The 21729-nt window shown below is 38.0% G+C and overlaps 1 protein-coding gene across 1 annotated transcript in view; it reads left to right on the top strand.

Moving 5' to 3' along the window:
• Nucleotides 1-21215, top strand: part of LOC107757097 (protein furry homolog) — a 49453-nt gene extending 28238 nt beyond the window's left edge. The window contains exons 32-60 of the mRNA XM_016574477.1: nt 70-216; nt 342-510; nt 1063-1153; nt 1518-1600; nt 2059-2209; nt 3131-3234; nt 3772-3954; nt 4830-5031; nt 6359-6480; nt 6607-6794; nt 6871-6962; nt 7332-7933; nt 8064-8161; nt 8272-8442; nt 8586-8726; nt 10037-10216; nt 11511-11681; nt 11927-12001; nt 12081-12251; nt 13995-14198; nt 14464-14607; nt 15753-15919; nt 16067-16307; nt 16668-16817; nt 16976-17074; nt 17353-17436; nt 18607-18717; nt 19291-19496; nt 20000-21215. Coding sequence (XP_016429963.1) covers nt 70-216; nt 342-510; nt 1063-1153; nt 1518-1600; nt 2059-2209; nt 3131-3234; nt 3772-3954; nt 4830-5031; nt 6359-6480; nt 6607-6794; nt 6871-6962; nt 7332-7933; nt 8064-8161; nt 8272-8442; nt 8586-8726; nt 10037-10216; nt 11511-11681; nt 11927-12001; nt 12081-12251; nt 13995-14198; nt 14464-14607; nt 15753-15919; nt 16067-16307; nt 16668-16817; nt 16976-17074; nt 17353-17436; nt 18607-18717; nt 19291-19496; nt 20000-20258 — 4806 coding nt within the window. The 3' untranslated portion in view covers nt 20259-21215. The remainder of the gene's footprint in view (nt 1-69; nt 217-341; nt 511-1062; nt 1154-1517; nt 1601-2058; nt 2210-3130; nt 3235-3771; nt 3955-4829; nt 5032-6358; nt 6481-6606; nt 6795-6870; nt 6963-7331; nt 7934-8063; nt 8162-8271; nt 8443-8585; nt 8727-10036; nt 10217-11510; nt 11682-11926; nt 12002-12080; nt 12252-13994; nt 14199-14463; nt 14608-15752; nt 15920-16066; nt 16308-16667; nt 16818-16975; nt 17075-17352; nt 17437-18606; nt 18718-19290; nt 19497-19999) is intronic.
• The last annotated feature ends 514 nt before the right edge of the window (nt 21216-21729 follow it).

Genomic DNA, 21729 nt, shown 5'->3' with positions numbered 1-21729 from the left:
TTAGACTATGCTAGACTATAAATCTATGGATTTAGAATAAATTCATTTTTGTGTCTCTGTGTGTGCTAGTATGGGGATGATGTCCCAGGTGCAGAAATGGAAAACGCTTGGAACGCTCTGGTCAGTAATGAACGATGGACTAATAACCTGCGGACCACCCTGCAGTTCCTCATCAGCTTATGCGGAGTCAGCAGTGACACCTCTCTTCTGCCTCATGTAAGTTGCACATTTATTTATTTCATTATATTTTGGTTTGTTGTAAAGATTTTATTGGTAAAGCAGGCCATTTGGTTAAAGAAAGCTAAGTTGTCAAGTTATGTCCTTCCTCTATTTATGCTCAGATTAAGAAGGTTGTGATCTACCTTTGTCGCAACAACACCATTCAAACCATGGAGGAGCTGCTTTATGAACTTCAGCAGACAGACCCTGTGAACCCTGTGGTGGTGCACTGTGACAATCCTCCATTCTACCGCTTTTCAGCCACAAGCAAAATTACCACCACCACTTCTGGTATGCATGCTAGAGAATTTGTCTGCAGATATAGTACAGTACTGTTCAAAAGTGTGGGGTCATTGAGGTTTTTTTTTTTGTAACTTTTTTTATTCAGCAAGGATCGCATTAAAGTGATCAAACAGGACAGTAAAGACATTTATAATGTAACAAAAAAATTCTCTTTCAAATAAATGCTGGTCTTTTGAACTTTCTAATTTAAAAATTGTATCACAGTTTTCAACATTGAGAAAAATAAGAAATTATTCTTGAGCGCCAAATCAGCATATCAGCATGATTGATTATTGATCACGATCACACTGAATACTGCAGGAATGGCTGCTGATATTTCACAGTATTACTGTTTTTACTGTATCTTTTGATCAAATAAATGCACCCTTGGTGGACATAAGAGACTTCTTTCAAAAACATTTAAAAAATCATATCAACCCCAAACTTTTGTCATGGCAAAATGTCATAAATACATAAAGGCAGCAAAATGGCTGAAATAGCATTCATGTGTTGCATGTATAGCACATGGCACATGCTATATTAATAAATATGTCTTTAAAGGTCCACCTTCCTGCAGCAAAACATTGGTGTGTGGCCAGGAATACATCCCTGACACAGATGACTCACCAGTCACAAAGGAGTGTGATGACAGGTATGTGCCACAAACCACACAATTTACATGTGTGCCTTAACACTCTTTCATTATATATATATATATATATATATATATACTTTCCGTACCCACTGTCATTATATATATATATATATATATATATATATGTACTTTTTTCCTGGGTCAAGTTTGATGACAGTTTGAGGTTACACCCACCATAAGCATTACTAACATAACTAATTATAATTCATCATAAAGCAGACACCTTTATCCAAAGCGACTTGCTGTACACTTCCCCTGGAGCAACCTAAGATTTAACTGCCTTGTTCGAGGGAATAATAATTTTCCATGTTTGTATTTGATACACGCATTGACAAATTTGTTTTTTTTCTGTCCACCAAAGGCTAAGCAACATCTTACGAGCACATAACCGCCTGGAGTCTCGGTACAGCAGCAGTTCTGGAGGTTCCTACGATGAGGAAAAGAGTGAGTCAAGTTTATAACTTCAACAAAGGGGCCAAAACAGTTCAGGAATGATTGATATTTACTATATGCGGTGGAGTGGCTTCTCAGCAAAGTCAAGTTCAGCAGACGAAAGTCTAAAATGCCCCCAACCCCCCCCATTGGGGGTTGAGACAGTTCTGGCTCAAGGATGTTAAATATTATTGAAAACTTCAAAGCAGCAAAATAGTTTAGACCTGTCTTGAATTTGAGATATTTCTGATAGCCGGCTCTGCTAATACATTTCAGCTTGAAATAGCTTAAGCTTAATGGTTTTTGAGCATGATTGCATTAGACATGAGGTATGGCCGTAATGGAGTTTGTCTGTCTACATACCATTCATGCTTTGAAGGTAAATTCCAGTTTTATTGCAAGTCTCACGGATGAAAGGCATGCCTGTCATGGATGGCGTGTTGTTTTGACCCTTTTTGCTTTGCCTACAGGTGAGCCGCTCCCACCGTATGCCATGTGGCTTATGAGTGTGCTGGAAACCAATCAGCCGCTTCCTCTTCCCATGCCAGTTAACGGAGGCTGCTGGGCACCGCTGGTCGACTATCTACCTGAAACAGTCACCCCACGAGGACCTCTCCACAGGTCAAACTTCTGGAGTTTCCTAAAGTTTCATGTTTTATTTTAGTTTTATTTAGTTTTATTTTTTTATTTTATTTATTCTAAAATATGCAGTTTTCATATTTTCTGAAAGTGTAACCATAACTCTTAAACATTATACTTATTACTGGAGGAGAATGGAGGAAAAGTGTTTGTGTGATCTTTATAACTGATCTTTCAGTTCATGCTGTGATCATGTAAACCTGCACAAACATACCAGGAAATGGCATGATTTATAAAAATTCTTTAACAAAAATATGATTGTCATATATCTGTACTTCTAAATCTCCAGTACAATTGTGCTATAGACTTCCATTGTAAGTAAACTATTGCATTTTTATTTGTTTTTACAAAAAAAGTATGTTATTTCAATTAAATTATTTATTTTGTTACAATAAAACAGCCATTAAGCAACAAAAATAAATCTATACTTTATATTATGTAACAACCTTTTATTCAGATTTAGATTGAATGTCGAAGTCTGCTGGGTCACCCAGACTAGAATTGCATACTAGCTTTTAAAGCACTGGTACTTGACTTGTTAAATTTAATCTCTCATCATAAGACTTGATTCTTATGTAATCCTGAAATCTTAAAGCACGTCACTCTGCCATTATCAGACAGATGGAAAATAGATGATCAGAAACTGCAGTGCTGTCGTCAGAGTCCCTCTGACCCGAAAAACCATGATAACATGTTACCAATGTTCTTTTAAACATCTACACGGGAACTATGATATCAATGGCCATCATCAATGTAATGACAAAACCAACATACTTCCTTTAAATAATTTGCTTTGTCACTCAGTCACAGCTGTTGAATATGTACTGTTCTTTTTGAAAGGTCATTGCTGGTATGTGTTTTTTGTTCATGTACTGAAAGACCAGTGTGTTTTGTATGGTGCAGGTGTAACATAGCAGTGATCTTCATGACAGAGCTGGTGGTGGATCACAGCGTGAAGGAGGACTGGGCCCTGCACCTCCCTCTACTGCTCCATGCCTGTTTCCTGGGTCAGTAGAGCCCCTGTGTTCTGTTCTCATCACAATTTGGGGCATTTTATCAGGGATTACACCCTCTAGATTAAGGCTGCAGTGCTTGAGTCAGGTGTGATCAGATGAAATGTACTGCTTTTACTGTAGTACTTGGTATTTTTTATCCAAAATGGATTTGCTTTTGTCATTTTTTTTAATCTAATTTTATCTGAATCATTGCATCTCTCAATGTGTCTTATGACTGTAACTATTTGGCTTGCTATGAGAACAGTGTTGTCAGTGAAAGCAGTAGCTGCTATCTCCTGAACATGTAGGATGGACCAACCTTATCTTTTTTAGAAATATGTGAAATACTTGTATCCCTGCGGATAGGGAACATTATTCAGTTGAAATAAAAACAACGTTTAGGTGTTGGAAGACTCAAACAAAACAAAGGCTAGAACCAGATATTCCCACTTATCCCTTCCATAATCCCCCCAAATGAACCTAAACAATAATGAATGAGTGTAAGTACAAATGTGAACCTCTAACTTTGAGAATGTGGCTCTTTTTTAGGTATGGACCACTACCGCCCGGAGGTGTTTGAACACTGTAAGAGGCTTCTCTTGCACCTTCTCATCACGTTATCTTGCAACAACAATTTCAGCCTCATTGCCTCTGTTCTGCTAAACACCAGAGATGCCAACAGCAACAAGAGCCTGACTTTCAAACCCATCTACCAGCCTGAGTTCTACACAGGTACGAGACGTAACATTTGAATATGTCAAAAAATGTGATGATCAGGATAATACGGTCATTTATGTAAATTGTTTTTAAAATGTATTTATCATTTATTTATTTATATATGATGTAGAGGTCTACAAAATCCATGTATCAAATATGATACATATAACTTTATAAGGTTCAAATAAGTACTTTGAAACTATGCTGCAGCTGCATTAATTTTGCAACTTCGTTTTTATATAACTGTTAGACCTGGAAATGAAGGGCAAATTCAATGATGAATGCTTTGACGCTTTGTGAAGCTCTACATTTTATTAAATGTTGTGAAATTCTGCCTTCAATAAGACAAATTTAGCAACTTTTCATGAATCCTGTTTATCTCACCCTCATTGCATGCACACTTACTCATTGGCTTTGGCATTTGACACATAGCTTTGAGAGTGCAGTCATGTTGAAATTCTGTGGAGGGGTGGAGGGTGAGAATTCTTATCTGTGCAACTTTTGGAGGTGCAGCCAAAAACAATTATATATACACAGATCATCTAAAGGTCTGATTAGAGCATTCCTATGGACTATTTTTATCTTCTTGCTCCAAAGGGACCATCTGTCGGACCCAGGACTGGTTTGCACAAGACGGTGGTCTCCATGCTGTTAAAGCATGTCTAGGCAAATTCAAAATGATGCTGATAAGATACCCCAAGCCCTATCATAGCAGCATAGTGATTGAAGTATTGTTCTTTAATGTTCTTTGATTTGGCTCATTTAGGAATGTTTTCACCCTATTTTTTTGTCTTGCTCAAATATTTCAGTTGAGTAAGCTAAAATGAGGGTTCATCTTCAGAGCTTGTTCCTTCCCAAACATTTTCACTTACCCTACATGTGGTGTTCAGGTGGTGTGGACTTCCTGAGGAATGGCCAGGCATCTCCGGTTCCAGATTCTGGCCTCAGTTCCTCCTCTGCCTCGTCCAGCCTGAGCCTTGGAGGCAGCAGCTCCAACCTGCCTCACCTGGCCCAGGAAGAGGTGGAGCAAATGGAGAGCAGCACTGAAGATGACGAGAAGAGCAGCAAACTCATTGAGTTTCTCACTACCAGGTACAAGAACTTATAGTTAGAAAATGTTGTGGTCATATTTGTTTTTGTTTGTTATTTTTTAAAGAAATTCATACTTTTATATTGAAAATAACTTCCTATATTGAAAGTGTTTAACTATTAAATACATTTTAATAGGGTCCAGATAGCCTCTAAGTGTGAAATTTGCAATGTTACTTGTCTTGTTCTATAATTAAAATGAAAGGTCATTTCGTGTTAATATTCCAGAGCTGTTCAGGAACTGATTCAGGAAATGACACATCTGATACGTCTTACATCTGACATCACTCAAGATGTAACAGACTTGTATGTTGCATTTCCTCAGTCTACATCAGAGTGGTTCTCGCTGGGGTGTTGTTTAAAAGGGCGTCCGTCTGATGTTGGTGCTGGTGTTGGTTCTTTCAGACTATGTTCACACTGCAGACAATTCCAGACTGGTTTACAAATCCTATGCAAATATTTCCACATAGTGGGGTAGATATGTGGGGGCGTGTTAGAACGAGCCGTTTTAGGGGGGCGTGGCAGAGTCTTAACTTTGATAAAGAATATCTCTTTGGTTTTGAGACTTTAGTCTTTGCAACTTCAGGGATCTTATCTATGCACAATCAGCTTGTAACACTCCAAAGAGAAAGGAAAACTTGAAATCGCATCATATGACCCCTTTAAGACTGGAAGCACTGTTATTTGCTCATGATCAGGTGGATCTGTATGGTATTTAGAGTATAGCTATTTTCTGCCATCATCTTTGGTTGTCATAGTAATGAAGGCATTTGCACACTACCAAGTGACGTTCTTTTACAGTAACTGGAAGTAATGAAGCAATTACTAGAAATATTGATAACTGAAAGTAATGAAATTATTATTATGGTATTAACAGCTACAGTATGGTCAACAGAGAAAAGCAGTTGGATTTGAATTGGATATGGAAAAAGCTGGATTTGAGTTGCTAGTGTGAACAAGTTTATACAGTATGTACAGGATGGAAAAACAACCCTTTTTCACTTAAATATTGATTCAAAATATTTCTCTAAAAGGTTTCATGCATGTTCATCATGCATGCTTAAAATATTTAATGTACAGCAATTGATGTCTGGTTATTTAGTTTATTTTACGTTTTGATTGATGAAAGATCAACTTTTAAGAAACTGTTTGGTTTGCAGGTAAAATTGTATCTTTTGGCCTATTCTGCCATCTAGTGGCAGTTTTGGCCACAAGCAAGTAATAATCAAACATATCACACTGCTGTCAAGGTGAAAGTAGCTCTTCCTGTCATTTACAATTTATACTGCATATGTAAGAGATTATATGAATATTTGTGTGGTTTCTTTAGACCTTTTGGACCATTGTGGAGCCATGAAGACATCACTCCTAAGAATCAACACTCAAAGAGTACCGAGCAGCTTACCAACTTCCTGCGACATGTAGTTTCTGTGTTCAAAGAGTCCAAATCAGGTAAGTCACATTTGTCTTTAGTCATTCCAGTCATTCCAACTTAACAGGGTGCAGCTGGTGAATTTTTAATGCTGTTTTTAAGTTTTGTCCTTGTGTTTGCACGCCACGTGTTCTGTCTGCTTGTAGACATTAGGCTTGAGCAGCAGTTGAGTGAAGTGGCATTGCAGATGGCTCTGTGCAGCTCCTCCAGACATTACGCTGGACGTTCGTTCCAGGTGTTCAGAGCTCTACGGCAGCCCCTCTCAGCGCTGGCTGTGTCTGACCTGCTTTCACGCTTGGTGGAGGTAGTCGGGGAGCCCGGGGAGGAGGTTCAGGTGAGCTTCTGGTTCCTTAATGACAGTTCTGACTGATTCAGTGAGCGAAGAAACTTAAAATGCATCTTCTCCACAGGGTTATGTAATGGAGCTTCTCCTCACTCTTGAGTCAGTGGTGGATAATCTAGCCGAGTGCCTGAAGAACAATGATTTCTTTGTCATACTACGGTAAGTTCCCATCATACAACATTATCTATGTAAAGCCTGACATATGAAATAATCATGAATAGTCTGAAAAATCTAGTTTAAAAAAAAAAAACGGAACAGTTTATTGAACCTTTAGACAAATTTTTTTTTTTTTAAACCTAAAAAGGTTTGCATATGTGTTTTTTACTTGTTAAAACTATCAATCAGTTGACAGAAGGCATGTAGTAGTAGTAGTTTTCAATAAGTTTTGATAATAATTGTTTATTATTCAGAAGCCTTTTGCGTATGAAATATGAGTAGGCTTTATAGGATTAAAGTCTTCTTCTAACTTCAACATCAAAAGTCCAAGAGGCTTCGTTGCCTGTTTGTAATCAGTCTGTGTTCCTGCAGGGCATCTTCACCAGATCTTCCATCCAGCAGCAAGTTAACACTAAACCGTAAAAGCACCAGTCAGCTGGACCTGATCCCAGGATCAGGCACTGCTTCTGAGCGAATACGCCACCAGCGTAGCTACTCCGTACCCAAGCGCTTTGGCGAGGTTGAGCGTTCCTCTGAGGTTCCCCGGAGTGCCACCTTGGACCGCATCCACCTTCATCAGAGCAATATCTCCAAGCTCCGATCCCTGTCCTCATCCTCCTCCAGAGACAACGTGGTCTCCACCGACCCGACCAATGCCAACCATCCTCGCAACCTGCTGGCCAGCATTTTTTGGGCAGTGGTGTCACTCATGGAGTCAGACTTTGAGTTTGAGTACCAGATGTCCCTCAGGTTGTTAGGGAAGCTGCTAGGCCACATTTCATTGGATAAGCAGGAATACAGAGAGAAGCTGGAGAAGATCCAGATCCAGTTAAAATGGAAGGAGTTCTCTGGGCTTCAGCAGCTGCTTCTGAAGGGCTTCACCTCTGCAAACACTACAGAATTCACCTTGGAGATGTTCAGCCAGCTCACGCCCGTCTCACGCCTACCTGTGGTGGACACCTCACAAGTCATAGGTAGACCTTTTTGTCTCTACTACCAGCTAAATGTATCTTTCTAACATAATTCTCCATTAATCCACCAAAATTCTTGTCCATCCCTCATTTTAAGTGGGATTATGAAAGCAAATCTGCTATTACCTTTCAGGTTTCCCATTGAACGTGCTCTGCCTCATCCCCCATCTTGTGTTACACTTTGACTCACCTACTCAATTCTGTAAGGACGTGGCTGAGAGAATTTCCCAGGTCTGTTTCTGTTACTCTGACCTTCAACCGCACTATAAATGCACTTTTATAGCTAATCGGAGAATCTGCATCACATTTGTTTGTTGAAAATCACTCAATTTGAATGACAGGTTTGCCTTGAGGAAAAGAACTCCAAGCTGTCCAACCTTGCCCATGTGATGACATTGTACAAAACGCACTCCTATACCCGTGACTGCTTCTCTTGGGTCAATGTGGTGTGCCGCTACCTACATGAAGCGTTCAGCGACAGCACACTCAGCATGGTTACTTACATGGCGGAGGTAGGAAGACCACAAATAAAAGTTTCTCTTACGACATTTGAAATTTTAAGGAAAAAAAGTATGATAAACAAGACTGGAATGTGAACATACACATACATTGTGTTCAGGAAAACTTTCTAATACTTTCCATGTTTTGTAAACAGTTGCTGGAGAAAGGATTACCCAGCATGCAGCAAACTCTTCTGCAAATCATCTACAGTCTACTGAGTCACATGGACCTGAGTGCTATTCAAGCCAAACTCTTCAACATGGAGGTTCTAACAACCATAGAGATGTTTGTTCAGGTGTGACTCCTTTAACTTATCACATACAGAATTTATTTATGGAATTTGTTCCACAGCTTTTATTAAAATGTAGTCATTTACAGATGCTTTTGATCATAAAGACCTACAATACAATGTTATTTTATATACTATTATGAAAATTTTTTTTATTTTATATACTATTGTAGTATTTATTTATATTTTGAATGAGCTTGAATTAGCATGTTCAGTTATCTTTTAAATTCAGTGTTTAATTTTGTAATGTGCTTTGATAATTTATATAATTTTTTAAAAGTTTTCTTTTTTACATTTTTTACCTTTTTCAGTTTTTGTCATTTTAATATTTTAAATTCAACTTATTTTATTTTAGTTAGTTGCCAAAGCAACATTTCTTGTTTTTTTAAGCTTCAGTTTTTCAGCTGATATTTATATTTATTTTATTTCATTTTATTTCAAATTTTTATATTTTATTTTATTTTATTTTATTGTATTTTATATACGGAAACCGTTTTTAATAGTTAAAGTTTTAGTTAACAATACCAACACTGCTACAGTGCATTCAAAAGTAGTAAGTTATAGTTGTAAATGTGAATTTGCGGTGTGTATTGAATGTGATGCAGTAAAAAGACTATACTGCAAGATAATGGTAAGGATATGTAAGCAAAATAGACATTATAACTGAGATATAATGAAATGAATCAGAATCCGATTTAGAATCAAGAGCTTGTAAATCTGAATCAACTGAATAAAGTCGAATGGTTAAAGGAAACACAACATAAAGATATAACTAATCAGTTATCATTTTACACTAAAGCTTTTCACAAAATATTTATTGTGGGCGCTTCTAAAATTATCCTCAATGATCGCATTTAACTGGCTCGTATCATTCAGCCTAAATTTACTCATGACATAATAGTGTTTTATAGCATTTCTGCTGTAAAACTTCAAGCTGTCTTACATCCTTGGTATTACTGTTGGTTTTCCATCTCTCAACCCTTCCTTCGGAGGGAGAAAAAACGAGAATAAAAAAACAGGACCTTATGCCAGGGCTATAAATCCAAAGGCACACCCAGCAGCAGTCTATAAACAGTCAGTCCTATTGGCTGCTGTCCACATTACTGAGGCCTTCAGTGTGGCCTCACAGCAAAGACGCTCCTCTGAACTACTGCTTCCCTCGCTGGGCTTGTGTGTTTATCTCAGCAGAGGAAGAGACAGCTACTGCTCGTGAAGATGGATTGACTGTATGTAATGCTTTGGGAGGTGAGCAAGATTCTGAATGTGTCCTTTGAGAATAATTTAGTTCTGTTTTGTGTTTGTTTCTGTGACTTTAGACTGCACACTGGAAGGAAGCCTTGAACATATTAAAGCTGGTGGTCTCCCGCTCGGCTAGTCTGGTTTCGCCTTCATCCCCGCAGAGTAACGCATCCACTGTGGATGTCAGGCGTGTTTGGGACACACCCTCCAAAGCCCTGCCTGGAAAGACCCTTGACTTTCACTTTGACATTTCAGAGGTATGACATGCCTTTCTGGCCTTTTGTGTCTGTTTTACTTTCTTTGTTGTCATTAAACAGTAGAAGTCAACAATTTGGACACTGAATTTATGTTTTTCATGATCTATAAAACCCTGAGGCTTATCTATAAATGCCTGAAATCAGATTTGTAGCAAACAAAAACTACCCAGCATGCATGTAAAGTCATTCAGTACTATTTAAAAACCATCCCAGGATGCACCTCATAAAGTTGGTTAAGAGGATGAGTGTGCAGAACTGGGATGTAGGGAAAGGGTGGTGACTTTGAAGGAGCTAAAAATGGTTTTAAACCTTTTTGGTACCTTCCATTTGCGTTATTTTATAATTTGATGATTTAAAATATACATTATATTATATTGTATTGTATTGTATTATATAAAAAAGTATTATAGTATTTCAATTGATATAGTACTTTTAAATGCACAACACATTTAATATTATTAATAAAACACTAAATATTATTTTTATCATTAGATATTATTTTTATAATTTAAAAATTATTATTATTGTAAAAAAGAGAAAGTTGTTCTTTTAAGTGGTGGTGTACATTAAGGCTGAGATGGTACATAGTGTGTAAAAGTGAGCCATGCCAGTGAACCACCAAATGCTGGCATCCTCGATGGATTTGTCCACATTTTCCAGGGTGGAGTCATGCATTTTTTGTTGTTTTGTTGTAACATTTGTTTTAAGCAAACTCTGAAGGTTAGGTTTTCTGTTTAAAACTTGATGGAAATATGAACAACCTGGCCTTAAAGTGTGGGAACCAAACAGGGAGCTATTTGTGTAGTGCATGAATTCCAGGAAATGATGTCAGTCCGGCTGTGGCGCTTTGCATCAGCCCTTCTAGAGTCTCAAAGCAGACTCCTCTGTCAAATACCTCTGGAACATGCCTCTAGCAAGTTGGTGAGACAGTAGGAAAAAAAACTCAAAACGGACATGCTCAATTCCATCCCAGCAGAAAGGATTTCACAGGAATTAAGGGCAGGTGACCTCAATAATGGAAATCCTGTCATTCCCCCAAGCTTTGTTTGGCTCCCTTTATTGAAGTTCTGTTTTTCAAAGCTCCACTACGAGACACAGAGGAGCAGGACCATTGAGAAAAGACGTCCACTTTTTCCAGCAGGTCCTAAATAGTTGGTCGGGATCCGAGGCAACTTGACGTTAGGAAAGGGAATGCACTTGAATAAAGACTTTTGGGCCGAGGGCCACAAGCTCATGACATGTAAAGAAAAGATCAGATGGGCTTAAATGGTGCGTGCCATTGTGTGTGTTTTAGACACCGGTGATTGGCCAGCGATATGACGAGCTTCACGGTTCTCCGAGGCAAGATGGGAAGAATGGAGGTGGGGTTACCGTGACACGCAGTACCTCCTCTACATCCTCGGGCTCTTACCAAAACAACCACGTGCTGGTGCCTGTCAGCTGGAAACGACCACAGTCCTCACAGGTGAGTGCTCACAAATACACTCTTTGAAGTTCTGACATTTGCTGAAGAACAGTGCATAAATAAGATTTGCATTTATATATCCCCTCTATTTTAATGTTCTTATTTGTTGTTTTGTTTAATTGAACCTTTTATTAATTTAATTCAATTATTTTCAATGTAATTTTATTTTTATATATTTATGCACTTAATTAAATTAATTTTCTTTGTTATGTTTATTATTTTTGTGTTATTTCTCTCCAATTTAGAAAAGAACTCGTGAGAAGTTGGTGAATGTATTAACCTTGTGTGGCCAAGAAGTTGGACTCACCAAAAACCCATCTGTAAGTGACATATATGTTATCCATCCAGTATTAAATATTTGAAAATATGTCAGAAATCATTCTAAAGCCCTTCCTACAGGTGATTTTCTCATCCTGTGGGGAACTGGACCTGATTGAGCACCAGCCCAGTCTGGTGTCCTCTGAGGACGGCACACGGGACACCGAAAACATGGATGACACCACTTCAGAACAGCAGTTCCGTGTGTTCAGGGACTTTGACTTCCTGGATGTGGAACTGGAAGATGGAGAGGTGAGCAGATCTTAAAAAAAACGAAACCAAAATGATCAGCTCCCTCTTGCTTGTGAAATATTTTGACTTCCAAATTACTTGGGTGAACTTTGTTTTGACTGCAGTAAAGTGGACCCTTGGGGAAAGCAGAGCTGAGCATTAAACTTTTGCAAAGTATCAGTCAGAGATAAACTGTTGCACTGTTTGCGCAATACCACTGTAACTTTCTTTAACTCTTTGTAATACATTCTCCTCTCCTTGTTTATGTCTGTGCCATCAAGGAGATGCAGGTAAGCCCAGGAATCCTCTAATGTTGTGCTGTGTGCTGTAGGACAAGATGATATTGTGTTTATTCACATTCTGTGCATTGTGATGCACGTCCATAACTCTACCTAGAAACATAATTTTGTTTCAATCATGTTGAAAACACAGTGGCACATCAAAACGGATTAATCAAAATGTGCACATTTAGATTGGACAGATACAATCAAACAGATACAGATCAAACATATTCATCCTCATTGATGAAATGTGCAAACTTTACCACAGAATTTTTTTAATAAACATTTTATTTATTTTTTCAAATTATTTATTTTAAAATCACACAAAAAAGTGACAGTAAAGGCATGATACAAAAGATTTTCTTCTCAAATAAATGCTGTTGTTTTGGACGCTATTAAGCAAGAATATTAAGCAGCCTGACTGTTTTCAACAATGACAATAATAAGAAATTCTTGATCACCAAAACAGCATATTTGTATGATTTCTGAAGTATCAAGTGACACTGAAGACTGGAAAATTCAGCTTTGCCACAGCAATCACAGGAAAAAGTGACATTTTAAAATGTATTAATTTAGAACACTGTTATTTTTAATTGTAGTACTATTTTACAGTATTACTGTTTTACTGTATTTTTGGTCAAAGCAATGCAGCTTTGGTGAGCATAAGAGAATTCTGTCAAAAATCTTACCGACCCCAAACTTTTGAACTGCATTGTATCTTAGAAAATGTAAGAATTAATTGGTGGGTAGCATTTATAAATGCGGTTTTTATTATATTTCAATATGTCTGCATTTTAATAGCTTGGCCATCTCTAGTCTGCACTCTCTTATGAAATCATTAGTCAGTTCATTGAGGTCACTGTACCAATTTGCTGAAGCTGCAATGCCACAGAAACACTTACTGTAAAAGGGCAGATTCAGCCTTTCAAATAAATTCTCCCTTCTGAATACATTTCAAGAGTGTTTTTATAAAGCCATCATATTTTAGTTCCAACCTTCAGTGTAACAGTATCAAAGACTTCTTCTTGCTTCTTTACCATTTTGTTTTGGTCAAGTTACAAGAAAGTAATTAAAGTAGTGTAGCAAAAGTAAAACTTTTTGAGTTCAGTGTTTAAGCGCCCTGTTAGAGGAAAGCTTAAACACTGAACTGAACTGGATCTGTGAAGGAATGTGGATGTTGACTCTTGACTCTGATTGTAAGGCATGTGGCTGCAGTGATAACTTGAGCCTCTTCCAAAGCAAATGGCCTTCAGGCACTTTATCACTTACTCTACAAGAGCAAGAATGTTTTAGAAATGTGTTCCTGTTCACTACTGTGTTAATCCTTTATATGGAGAGATATCCTTATATAACAAACTCACAGACTGAGCACCTTCACATATAGAGCTTGCTGTAGCCTATGACTGTGTGAATTTTGAAATGTGGTTGTGTGCTATATACCAAATCAGAGGACTCTGTATTTCTCTCACTCTTTCTCTGACAGGGTGAGACAGCTGACAGCTTTAACTGGGGTGCGCGGAGGCGTTCCATTGACAGCCTGGACCAGGCTGAAGCCCAACCAATGGAGGAGGACAGCCAGCTCTCAGGAAGTTCACCAAGCCTGTGTCCAATCGTCCATGATGAATCTGACGAGTCTTCTGAGGAAGAGTCCCTCACAGCCAGCCAGATTCTCTCAGCTTCACAACTAGTAATGTTGAATTTGTTTTTGTTTTTTTGTACACTATTTAACTTAATGTGATGTATGAAACAGGATATTCATTGGGAAATATTGTAGGCAGGATTTTATCCATTAGGATACTTGGATTGTGAATAGGCAGAAAACTTTTGATAAAAGATTAGAAAAACTTTTCTTTTACAGTATGTATTATAAACCTATAAAATCTATTTTATAGACACATTTAAAAACTATTTTATATCTATAATGCCGAATTAAACTCTATTTCTCATTTCAGAATGTCGGCCTGTCTCCTACTGAGGAACTAAACCCCATGGACTCCCCTCCCATCTCCTTTGACAACACTCAAGCTGACCCAATTCCTCTTTCCACCCCAACTCCTAGCTTTGAGATCTCAGCACCCGAGGGCTCGAACCATCGGGTGAATAAGAGCTTCAAAATGGCTGATCTTTGGGGGCAGACACATTCCTACTCATACCGCACTTCTGTTCTGGAGTTTTTCCATTAACACGGTTGAAAAAGAAATCTCTTTCTGTGCTTGCTTTACATGTCTGACTCTGCTTTTAGCATGGGTAGATTTTCGGAGGTAGTTTGCTGATAGTATTTTTGTCTGACATGCTCTTTTTTTTTAGGATGGGGCATTAGATTAATGTGCAAAACGGCATGGAATTGCAAGTAATCCTTGCTCTTCAAAAGCTCGCCATTTCTATCTGCTAACCGCTTTTTGTCTGTGAGGCCTATCACTGCCTACCACAGTCTCAGAAAGAGACTCTGGATGAGCCACTAGGGCAATGTGTATGGCTTCTCTGTGGGTGGCAAAGCTGTACCATCACTCACATGCTAAATGCTAGGGGTGCAAATAAAGAGAGTGTACCCATTGCCTGTGGCCGTAAACATGAGACCAGACCAATCAGATTTTGGTCCTCCAATTTTTTAAAGGTCTCTTAATATATCTGAATTTGACATTATTGAAAATTAAAAAAATAATAATAATTTAAATGATAAAAAAAGCACTCAAAAGAGAAACGATTCTCAGCATGAAGAGTTGTAATTTTGAAAGGTTAGTGAATATTTATTTATAAATATATATTATAAATATTTTTATTAAATAAATTACAGAGTTGGTTGACCAATATGTTTATTATTATTTTTTCATTAGCCACCCTGTCCTCTATCTAAATATCAGTATATATAAAATATATTTTAAATTATAATAAATGCAATAATTAAATCAGTGTATAAATTAAAATGTTAGATACAATTTAAAAGTATTTGATGACAGAAAATGTTTAGCAGTTAGTAAATTATGGAACTGACATTTGGGTGAATCACTTCTGTATTTTAGCCACAAAAAGAAAATCGTCAGATTAATCAGTCTGACCAGTCAGTCTGTCACTAATGTCATTTTACTGCTCAGAATGAGAAAGTCAGTCACATAATCTGATATTTTCTTAATAATATTTTTTCGTAGCCACAGCTGTTTCCATTGTATGACGAATATGTAATGCATTTGCATTGGCGATAAATACTTAACAAGCTTTTCTTGTGAATCCTGTCCAAAACTAGGCTGAGGATTCGGCTGAAGAAGAAGAAGCCATTGTTAATGAGGACAATATCTCACTCTGCATTTGCGAGTCGCCGCCTGCCTTCAGTAGTTCTGACATTCTAACAGCAGGCACATCCCAGAGGGAAAACAACTTCTTTACTGACAACGAGACATGTTGTGTACCCAGGTACTGCATTCACACTCTCAACATACATGATTCTGTTTCAGTTTTAGTAGAAAAGTCTGGAGAAGTCAGACTTTCTCAAGTTTCTCATAGCTGATGTTTGAAACTTTTTTTCCCTCACCACATAATTCTATCCCTCACTTCCTCCAGTGGGTTTGGAGACCAGCAGAGCTCTGTGGCACAGGCAGAGGAGGAAAAGGAAGAGCTGTTGCTAGAGTCCCGTTCCTCCCCTCCGCCTTCTCCCTTTTTCTCCGCCATCCTGGCCGCTTTCCAGCCGACTGTATGCGATGATGCTGAGGAGGCTTGGCGAGATCATCTCAGCCAGTTGGTGGCTGACTCTGATGGTTCCTGTGCAGTTTACACCTTCCAAGTCTTCTCCTCACTCTTTCAGGTAACTAATAGAGGTACAGTAGGTTGTCACTGGTCCTTATTATGTCGATTTTTGCCAAGCAGCTTCAATAAAGGTCTATCTTGTCTATCAATAAAGACCTATCTTAATGACAAAAAAGAAGTGAAATTAATCAACTGACACTTTTCTAACATTCTAATTGTTGCAGGCTGTGTTGTTGATGTCAAATGATGCTGATTTTATTAATTATCTTGGATTTTCTTTGGTTCATCACACAAAGCTGACAACTCAGTAGTGCCAAAGTTTTAGAAGACATGCCACGTCTTTGATTATATTCTGTTGGCACTGACAACATTCTGGTCTGGGACAGATTAAACAGGATATGTTGTTTCTGGCCTTCAGAGTATACAGGCCAAGTTCTGCACCTTGACTTGTGACGCTGCTGGTTACCTTGGCGACGGCCTTCGTGGAATTGGAGCGAAGTTTGTAAGGTCATCCCAGATGCTGACATCCTGCTCCGAATGTCCCACGTTGTTTGTCGATGCAGACACTGTGAGTTTCTTGTTTGAATATGAATGATATCAATGCTATATCCAGAACTCAAATCAGTACCAGCCTTAGTGTTCTGTTCAATTTCTTCCTCACTGTGTATGTGTGCAAGCCATTTTGAAATGTACTTATAAAATGTATCTCTTAAATATGCGTTTCAGATTGTGTCTTACGGGCTCTTGGAGAAGATGAAGTTTAGTGTGTTAGAGCTGCAGGAGTATCTAGAGACCTACAACAACAAAAAGGAGGCAGTCATATCAGTATGTGCAATAATGCATTATTTTACAAAACAGTAAATGTGCAATTTTCCTTTAAATTATTTTATTTCGAAAATCTCTAGTATGTTATGTGTGTATAATATGGAATTAAACATAATTAATTTTCTGACTCCAAACTTTTGAACCGTAGGGAATAAGAATATACAGTATATATGAATATATGCAGTATACTGTTTATATACAATTTCATCATAGAAGCTGTAAATAAAAAGCACTACAGCTTGTTCTATGTAACTTACTGTTGCCTGTGACTCTTTCAGTGGCTACGCAACTGCAAGGCCAGTTTCCCCAAATGCACTGGAGATGGAGTGATCACCCATCAGCCTGCTGAAACGGAAGAGAAGGTATGACACCTCTGCTTTTTAACATAACAGTTAGACAGGCAGCAATTCCAAAGAAAACTAATAAAGGAACGTCTTTATTATTTAAGTACATGATTTAGATCTCAACATTTTGCAAACTGGAACTTTAACAGTTCGGCTGTCTAATACTTTGACACAACCCTAAAACGACAGTGTGGTGGTGTACCACAAATAATGCATGAGTTTCTGTCTTTCTTTATATATATATATAGATATTACTCTGTGTGAATGTTTCGGTATGGCTGCATTGTCCACTGATTGATGCCACTGTAATGTCTGTTGCATCCTGAGATATGAGTGAGACTAGTTGACCAACATGTTTTTCAGATTCCATTTCAATGTACTTCTTTATATTTTCTGCATTTCAATTGTTCTGTGATAGCTCTGTGAGTGACATCTCTTTTCTATCTGTTTGCTCTATAACTTTAAGCCTGTTTCAAACACAAGCTGTGTTACTTCACAACAGCGCCCCCTATTCTTATGTTTGGTATGAGGGGTCTTTCTCTGCTGGGCTTTGAAGAAGTTTAAAGAAACCCTGAAAAAGTTTCTTTCCTGACTCTAAAATGTAATCTAACATATACCTGCTTTCAACCCTTCAAGATCCCTTCAAGCCGTAACCAGTTAAAGCAATAAAAAAGGCATATGGGTAGTGATTGCATCTTGGTTTTTTTCTTACCCAGCACAGTCCCCATGCAAAAATAAAAATAAGAGGGCATATCTGTGACCCTTTTTCTTTCTCTGCTTGTCTATTCACTTTTTCTGCTCATGCATGATGGAGCCATTGCTCATGCTTTATATTGCCTGTGCCACTGTTGGCTGCATGTATTCACACTATACTCAAAACTTCCTTCTCACTTCTCACCTTTTGTCTTGCAATGCCTGCTTTATAGCAAATGGAATCTCTTGCAGTAAGTTTGACAAAAATCTTTTGGGCCTCATGTCCCATTTCCCTTGTTCTAAATGCAGATATTGTCAAATTTTTTCACAGGCCTCATATTTTTTTAAATGAAAACACTATTTTGTTAACACGCTTGTATCCTTGTTTGGTTTTCTGCAACTGTTGTGTAGTAACTTCTTTCATATATATTAAGAAGATTTAAAGAACTTTTAAATGAGATTGTGGTGTTAATTTTATTTCTGTTTTGTTTACAGCAACTGGAGCTTTGTCAAAGACTCTACAAACTCCACTTTCAACTGCTGCTGCTTTTTCAGTCTTACTGTAAACTGATTGGCCAAGTTCACGCTATAAACTCTATACCAGAGGTATGTTGACATCAGTGTCTCATCATCTTGAGTTTGATTAAGACATTTTTTACTGGAATAGAAAAAGTCTGGCTTGCAAATCTTACTTATTTAGTATGGGGGCCTGAACATGACATGCACAGAATAAAAAGAGATTATGGCCACAAATTAAGAATTTGTTCCCATAGCTTATTAATTAATTTGCTTGTTTTAGTTAAATTATGGCCACATTGTGCTAATTCATTCTCTTGTTTTAAGGTGTGGTCACATTAGCGCTATTTTAGTTACATTTTGTGGGCCAAAAAGGTGCACTGTCAATAATGTTGCGATGTATGAAGTTCTGCTCAAACAGAAGTCACTTTCAAACCAACCAGCTTTCTGTTGGTCAGCATGGTGACTCCGCCTGGCCTACTTAAACATGAACGAAATCTTTGTGGGCAACTTTTTCGCACTCACGCAAAACTGCTAAATGAGCAGATTCCAACTCCTGTACTTATGGTACCGCCACTGTATCTTTTTGGAAGGGTTCAGTTTTTCTCAGAAAATAATTCATATGATACATGTATGTTCACATATAAATGTTCTCCCTTTTAGCTGCAGAACATATCCAGAGAGTTGAGTGAGTTGAGAAGTAACCTGAGGGCAGCAGCAGCCTCAGTGGCCAATGAGTCCGCAGCTGAGCCGAGAGAACCCACCACTGAATCCCACTTCAGCTCCTCTGAGGCTGCTGTGCAGGCCATTCTAGAGAGCCTGAAAACCAACGAGTTCTCCAGAGCCATCCGTTACATACAGGAATGCAGGTAAACTTCCCACCCAGAGAAATGACTGCAGCTTATTGTTTTATAATGGAATTTAAAGGGATAGTCCACACAAAAATTAAATCTCTGTTATTATTTACTCAAAAACTGTATTCACATCTTTCTGTGGAACACAAAAGAAGATATTTTGAAGAATGTTAGTAACCAAACAGTTTTGGTTCCCATTGACTTCCATTGTATGGACAAAAAAGTCATACAGTTGAAGTCAATGGGAAACTAAACTGTTTGGTTCTTCCAAAATATCTTCTTTTGTGTTCTGTAGAAGAAAGAAATCCATAGAAGTTTGGAACGACATGAGGGTGAGTAAATAATGACAGAATTTGAATTTTTGGGTGGACTATTCCTTGACATTTATTCCTTCGATTTATTGATAACCTCTTCAGGAATAGAAAATGAATGAGTAATATGCAGTGCAGTAACAGTGGAGTAATATGCAGTGCTTTGTATTTTAATTATGTGAAATAATTATAATCACTTTGTTTCAGGAAAATGTGGCCAAGTGACATCTTCGGCAGCAGCTCCGAGAATGAGATTCAGACTCTACTCAACATCTATTTCCGGCACCAAACTCTGGGTCAGACAGGAACCTTTGCCCTGGTCGGTTCAAAACAAGACCTATCTGAGATATGCAACCGACTCACTGAGCTCAACTGCGAGATCCGAGACATGATTCGATGGGCACAGGGCTACCGGGCCATCACTGCCTTCCTTCCTGACTCCAGCGTGACCGGCATCAGCCTTTGAGTTGAACTTTAAGGGATCAGGCCGGCATTGGCCTTCTTTCCACCACTCCTGTCTGAAGTTGCTGCTGCCTTCACTGTTCTCCCCTAGTGCACTCATTACTGTCCTGCCTCTGCTTACCTTAAGAGCTTCAAGGATGTACAGCTAATATAGCCTGGAAAAATGCAACAGGGGACAGAAAAAGAAGTCGAATCCTTGGCTTCTTTGCACTACTGTGTATGTAAGGGGCCGCCCCTGCCTCTGAAATGGGGCCTCTATCACTGCAGGCATCAAAGGTATACCAAAAACTACCATTATACATGTAACGGGAAAATGTGCAATGCCTCACACCAAGTGAAACTTTTCATCTTAGAGAGAATGTTTTAAAATTTCAGTGCTCTCAGCTACTTGATGATACATAAATGTTCTATTCTTGCTTTTTTTATTTCAAATAAAAACGGAAAGCCGTTGTTAATGTGGCTTTTTAAAAAAATGTTTAAAAAGATCAGACTTTTCACAGTGCGCACCCATGCCTCAGCTTTTATCTGTACAGACAGAATGTCTCTAACACAATGCAATGCTACAGTCAGAGAGACCTGGATGCATAAAGGGGTCATCCAGCACTTATTTATGAAAGGGGGTGTTTGGTTTTACTAATGTCTTTCTACTGTTTAGTTGCTCCTAGAAGGTTTATTTATATTCTTAAAAGGAAGATCATGTTTTGATCATCGTAAAATAGTATAGTTTTTTAGGATGGAATTATGTCTATTCTGTCTATTGAAATGGCCAAGCATTCAAAGGTATGTACAATAAGACGAAATAGAGATATTTATGGAATAAGAAATTATTTTAAATGAAAGATTTGTACATAGTAGTGGGAGTGTAGCCCAGACTTGTAAGATTTTATTTTTATGGTTTTATTTTGCTGTCTACTGTATAAATAGTGTGCATGCAATAAATAGATCAATAAATAATATTAATGAAAAAGTCTGCTTAGTCAGTGGGTTTTTTATATGGATACTTATGTCTATGTGCTTAAGTAGATTTAGATATGTAGTGAGAATGATTTTAGGATGCACGTTTGTTTGTTTGTTTTTGTTTGTTGTTATTTTTATTGTAGAACTAAATTATACAATTTAAATGACTTTTTTTCCTAAAGGTAATCTTAAATGAGAGGATCAAAACTGAAATCAAGCAATGCATTATGTAGTATTTTTATGGTAGTGCGCCCTCTGGTGCACCACAACGGAAATAATAAAGACACTCAAAGCCAATAGTATGTTCCTGCACAACCGGAGGCTGCAGTTCTAGGACCCTATTCTTTTGTAACAGCGCCACTTACCGAATTGGATCACTAAAGATGGACGACATGGACAATAGCGCTTAAGGTCCAAACCTCACTATGGGCTCGTCCGGGATTTGAACCCGGGACCTTTAGCACCCTAAAAATGGGGTTTTCATAGGCCATCATATATGCCCTGGCTGTCCTACGGGA

This window comes from Sinocyclocheilus rhinocerous, unplaced genomic scaffold, assembly GCF_001515625.1.
Source record: "Sinocyclocheilus rhinocerous isolate Xijiao unplaced genomic scaffold, SAMN03320098_v1.1 scaffold1152, whole genome shotgun sequence".
Lineage (NCBI taxonomy): Eukaryota > Metazoa > Chordata > Actinopteri > Cypriniformes > Cyprinidae > Sinocyclocheilus > Sinocyclocheilus rhinocerous.
This window is presented reverse-complemented; position numbering and strand designations above follow the sequence as displayed.